We start from the raw sequence: 5,742 nt of genomic DNA on the forward strand, positions 1-5,742 counted from the left end.
TGAGGAAGAAGAAATTCAAACTTCTGTCTTCTTTGGCTTTCCTCGAGAGATGCAGAGACTCGGATACGCTACCATCTTTTCTCAACATCAAGCATCCTATCCAGTCTAAGAAGGCGAAGAGAATTCTCCGCCGTGCGAGCTTTGCTCTACTGAGAGAACGAGTGCAGTACACACGCAGTGCTCTCCACTTTTGTTCGACGGAACTCTACCACCTACACCTAGAGCTTAGCAGCAAATTGATACCAGAGGATTGGGAGACATTGGAGAGAATTACCTTCCAATCATCCTCCACCACCTTTACAGCAATGAGAGAGAAGCAATTAAAGAAGTTCGAAAATTTGGTGGAAAAACAACGTCCTTCACCCGAATCCACCTTCAATAACACAGATCGTGTGGTTATAAATCTATCTCAGGTAAATCTTAGTGATTCTGCAACCTCCATACTATCCAAAGGACTTAACTTTGCCATAGCACCCAGAAGTATACCGAAGGAGGAAATAATCACTGGGGTAGAAAATGCTTTACGCAAGCTAAGGAAATCAGAGGCCGATGAAATCAGGGAAGAAGTCAGCCATATCATCAGGAAAGCGAGGCCTCCAAAACCCAATTTGACCAGGGCAGAGAGAGAAGCCGTCTGTGAACTCAGGAAAATCGATGATTCACTGATATTGCCAGCTGACAAAGGGAACGCAACTGTGATCATCTCTAAGGAGGACTACCGAAAGAAGGTTTGCGGTTTGCTAGACGACCCCACCTACAAAGAACTTAACTCAGATCCTACGGCAAAAATCCAGAGGAACATCAAGGACCTCATGAAGCATTCGTCAATACCCCAAGAGGAGAGACGATCACTGATCCAGTCGGCTCCTAAACCTCCACGACTTTATGGCCTGCCTAAGATTCACAAGGATGGGATACCACTCCGGCCTATCGTAAGTGCTATTGATTCACCGACACATAAGCTTGCAAAGTATCTTGCCCATAGCCTTCGGCCATTCTCGGGCCTAACTGCAACCTATGTGAAGAACTCCTTCCATTTCATCAATATTATAAAGGAATATAAGATTACGGAAGAGGATCTCCTTGTTAGTTTTGACGTGGTATCTTTGTTCACCAAAATACCTATTGAAGATGCCATCGAAGTCATTAAGACTCTGACAGAAAAAGGCCTTCCGAAAGACATTCCGAAAATGGTGGAGTTTTGCCTTCGTAATTGCTATTTCTCTTGGGGAGGGAAATTATATGAACAAACGGAAGGGGCATCCATGGGTTCTCCTTTATCACCTGTCGTCGCAGATCTTTATATGGAAGAATTTGAACGAAAAGCCCTGGATTCTTTCCCTATGAAGCCGAAACTCTTCGTGAGATATGTTGACGACACCTTCGTCATATGGCCTCATGGGACAGATAAACTGAAAAGATTCCTTGAACATCTTAATAGCCAAAATAATTCCATCCAGTTCACTATGGAAATGGAAGAAAATAACCAACTTCCCTTTTTGGACGTTCTCGTCAAGAAGAAATCAGATGGCACATTGGGACATTCAGTCTATCGTAAGGAAACGCATACTGATCGCTATTTGAATGGCAAATCACACCATCATCCCAGGCAAAAAGCATCAGTTATTAAAACTCTATATCATAGGGCATATTCCATATCGGATACAGATTCGCTCGCTGGAGAGAAACAACACCTCCTGACCACGCTCCAAGAAAATGGCTACGATCGGGTACTGATTCAAAAAATCGCGCGAAGGGAAGAAGAGGAAAGAGATGTGGCCTTGGACATTGCAAAGGAAGACCAGCAAAAGGCAAAGGCACATGCTCTCTTGCCATACGTGGCTGGAACGTCGGAAAGAATTGCTAGAGTTCTCGCCAAACATGACGTTCTGACGCGATTTATAAGTTTGAAGAAGACCTCTGACCTCCTCCGGAGTGAAAAAGATCGTCATCCATCAGATATCTATGAAGGAGTGTATGAAGTAACGTGTTCCTGTGGTTTATCATACATCGGGCAAACATCTAGATCCCTCAAATGCAGAATAAATGAACATCTGAAGGCAACCGAAAAGAAAAATTTTCGTCTTTCTGCGGTTGCAGAGCATGCATGGTCGGAACCTGGGCACGTCATACTTTTCAAGGAATCGAAAATCATCGCCAGGGAAAATAAATATTTCCCTAGGCTGATAAGGGAGGCGATTGAAATAGCGAGTCACCCTAAGAACTTCAATAGGGAAGACGGCTATCCTTTATCCTCATCTTTCAAACGGCTTTTCCAACAATGGAATTAAAAATCAACATCCGTCTGACTAGCTGTAAATAAATAAGGATCACAGACCTGCAAATCATTTGGACCCGAAGACGGGAGCTGGAACGCGCCCGAAACTGTCGTCCGCAAAACATGTATCAACGCGGTGTAAACCCGGAAAACCATCACCAAATAACTAACCGCGGAAGCCTCCGTAATAATCTTATTTTTAATTGGGAATAAAAAGGAAATGAGCCATTTAAAAAACAATACGCTCTCATGCATGTGACAGCTGTGTAACTTGATTTAGGAAGGGGAAAGACGCATGCCACAGAATTGGATGAAATTTTTGAATGAAGTGCAAAACACTCTTTTTGGGCGTATTCCCGTCGTGCAGCGATTTTCCTGGAAATTTAATCGTTTCTCCAGCCTCTTCCTCAAACAAACATTCCTCTTTCGGCGGGATGGCCGAAAATTAAATTTCATCTTATGATAGAATATTGGAATTTCTAAGCCTTTGTTTCAATGACTAAGCCCAATTAGATATGATAGGCCTACAGAAAATACATATGCCAGCATTAACAAAATGGAAATTGCGCCACAGAACAAGCCAATGCAGAAAAGTACTTTTTGCAGTACTGAATCTAGGAATCTATGAATAATTGACAGCATTATAATTCGGTTAAATGAATTCTGGAAATGAAATTTGGCAGTATTTGACATTCTTGATTAAATGTAATGAACAAATAAAGAATCTTTTTTCTATCCAATACACTTCACGTAACTAATTAACACCATTTGCCGTTTAAAAATTACCGTTTTTAAATTGTTGAAGTTCATTAGCACACTGAAGTCGATCAGTATAATTTTTCTTAGTGCCCTCGATTGATTCCTTTTGATCGTAATAATTTCTTTGTCAGCTACCTAGATCTTCCACCACGCTCGTTTTTACGTTATTTTCATTTAAACCGTTTTAATTACCGATTTAGATATTCCACATTAAACACAATAAGGCCAACAGCTCCTTCACAACTGTGAAAAAAATTAGACAAACGATCACTTTGCAAAGTATATCCATGTATTTTTCGTAATAAGGTCCAATTATTCCAACGTCTTTTCTCCTTTTTTTAATAATTGCACAAAAGTTAGACCAAAAATTATCCAAGTTCCTACCAACTTTAAAACTGTTTTGTGCGTGTAGGGAACTTCACAGAGCATTAATTTTGCACTGAATTTAAAATTTTACATGAATTATTTTTAAAGTTTTCAACCGTTCATCATAATCACTCCTTAATTTCCATAAAAACTTATATTTTAAACAGTTTTCCTGAACTAAACCTAGCAAGCCATGAGTAATCAATATTAATCAATTTACAGAGCTCCATACTATATCTGTGAACAATGCTATTTTCGCATGGGAAAGTCCTTTCGGTTGGGAATACCTTTTTATAAACCAAACCATTCTCATTTCTTTCGATGTTCCCAGAAAAAAATACTTTTCACTTGGCAAAAAAAATTATTTCCAGTGATTTTTACGCTGTACATTATTAATTTCAGTGCAGTTTTATTAATGTAAAATTTCAGGGATAGTAAAAATTGATTACCAAGATAGATTAAAAATAAGCATATAAAATATATTAACTCTCCACTTAACTGAACCTATACCTGCTATCAAAACAGCTCCAAGCATGAATGGAGGATTCGACTTTCCTATAACGAACATAACCGCAGGAAATAACTTATCACCTCATTTTAGATAATATACTAGGACGACGAGATTTCGTCATCTGAAAGCGTGCAAACATTTTAGGTTTATTTCAACGCACAAACGGAGTGAGGTTAAAAAAATTGAGCGCAGCATTAAGATTCACCGGCGTCGGTTATACGAAAAATAGGGATTCTCCCTTTTCCCGGCAGCATTTTTTAGCCTTTGGTGTGTTGGGTCTTCTTGACATATCTTCCAACCCCCATTAGCCCTTTTATACCTTTGGTCGCACAAGTTTCCACCCCGCCTTAACTCCCAACACCCACCACCCTCCTTCCCTCAACTCACTTTAGCCAACGTTTCCTCTTTCCACCCTCCTTGCCATCCCCTCCCCTTCGAACGCTGCCCTCCCGCCCCCAACCCCACAGAACAGAAAAGCCCGCCAACCGCCAACACGAGCCGGCGCCCGCCACCCACTGCGGCACCAAATGAACAAATTTCCTGTCGCACCGAGACGACCAAATTGAATACTAAACCCTTCCCAGCGAGCCGGGGAATTAATTGTTTTTCTCTCCGCATACCCCCTTCCTCCCTCCAATTCCTCCTGCTTTCCTTCGTCTTTCTGCCTCCTCCTCCCGTCTCCTTCCTCAATCCTCACCCTCCGCCACCAAACCCCCCCCCCAACTCGCAACCCTATAGTTCACCCCCACACATCGATACCTCGGATCTCCTCTATCTCCTAATCCATCTTCCTTCTCCTCCTTGTAATCCCTTGTCCACCTTCCGATGCCCTGAAAATTTTCTATTCACTGTTGTTCGAGTGCAGGATTGAATATAAGCGGATGATAATACAAATAGCTATGCACTCGCATGAATAATGAAGATCGTAAATAAATACGGGAGTGCTAGAAAAAAAATAGCAAAAACTGTGAATACCCAGGCGAAAACACGGCAACCACGTGAGTACTGGCCAGTGCATTCATTCAGGTAGTCGCGTCCAATAGTATTCACTCATTTATAGTATTCATTCGCGCACTACATTCCTTTTTTGTGTTCTAGCATTCATCTGAGAGTCCAGGATTTTGATCGTTTGGTATGCTCCTACATCTAACCCGCTCTTTCCCATTTCAGCTCGCCAATAAACACGCTCTTTCAGCTGAGTTACAGGAGGAGGTTACTGACCAACATTGCTAGACACTCGCACTATGAAGTTCAACGCATCACATCTTAGCTACACACAAAAAAACGACCACTATGCACACAAACTGTGTGTTTGCATGCTAGGGAAAAATTATGATTAAAATCTGTATTTCACAAAAGCATGGGGAAAAATAAGCGACACTTCTCTCTGTATTCCTCTAGCCAAATAATCCAAGAGGCGTTCCTCACAACTTCTTCTAGATTCCCACACCTCTATGTTATTCTCCTCTCACAGCGCCTTTCCTCAAATCCCGTCTCCCTCAACTCACGACGTACACAACAAAATGATCGGCTCACATTGATACCGTGGACCTCTATCTCCCGATCTATCTTCCTTTTAAAAATCCTCAGCTATCCACCTAATCCCTCAAAACGCATGTATTAACTGCTGTACGGGTAAATATATGGATACTTAGGTGCTTTACACCTTCACTGACTCCTTGAGTTCTGAAATGAATATATGATAACTGTATTGAGTACAATAATTATTTACAGTGTATAGCCATATCAATACTATGGCACCGAAAGAGTACTCGCCAGTTTATTCATTTAAGGTGTTCCAAGTCAATATCTTTAGCAGCAGCATCAA

The 5,742-nt window shown here is 41.3% G+C and overlaps 1 protein-coding gene across 1 annotated transcript; it reads left to right on the plus strand.

Moving 5' to 3' along the window:
* The first annotated feature begins 305 nt into the window (after positions 1 to 305).
* On the plus strand, positions 306 to 5,147 carry LOC124158214. The gene is made up of 2 exons (XM_046533403.1): positions 306 to 932; positions 5,085 to 5,147. Exons 1-2 carry the CDS (start codon positions 306 to 308, stop codon positions 5,145 to 5,147), a joined length of 690 nt encoding a protein of 229 aa, XP_046389359.1.
* The last annotated feature ends 595 nt before the right edge of the window (positions 5,148 to 5,742 follow it).

The sequence above is a fragment of the Ischnura elegans genome, chromosome 4 (assembly GCF_921293095.1).
Source record: "Ischnura elegans chromosome 4, ioIscEleg1.1, whole genome shotgun sequence".
In the NCBI taxonomy this organism is placed as follows: Eukaryota; Metazoa; Arthropoda; class Insecta; order Odonata; family Coenagrionidae; genus Ischnura; species Ischnura elegans.

What these genes read in the sequence shown, in the direction of transcription:
- LOC124158214 (XM_046533403.1), top strand. Translation starts at nt 306, where the DNA reads ATGAGAGAGAAGCAATTAAAGAAGTTCGAAAATTTGGTGGAAAAACAA. An exon ending in GGATACCACTCCGGCCTATC is followed by an intron (nt 933 to 5,084) that starts GTAAGTGCTATT and finishes TTCCCATTTCAG; the next exon opens with CTCGCCAATAAACACGCTCT.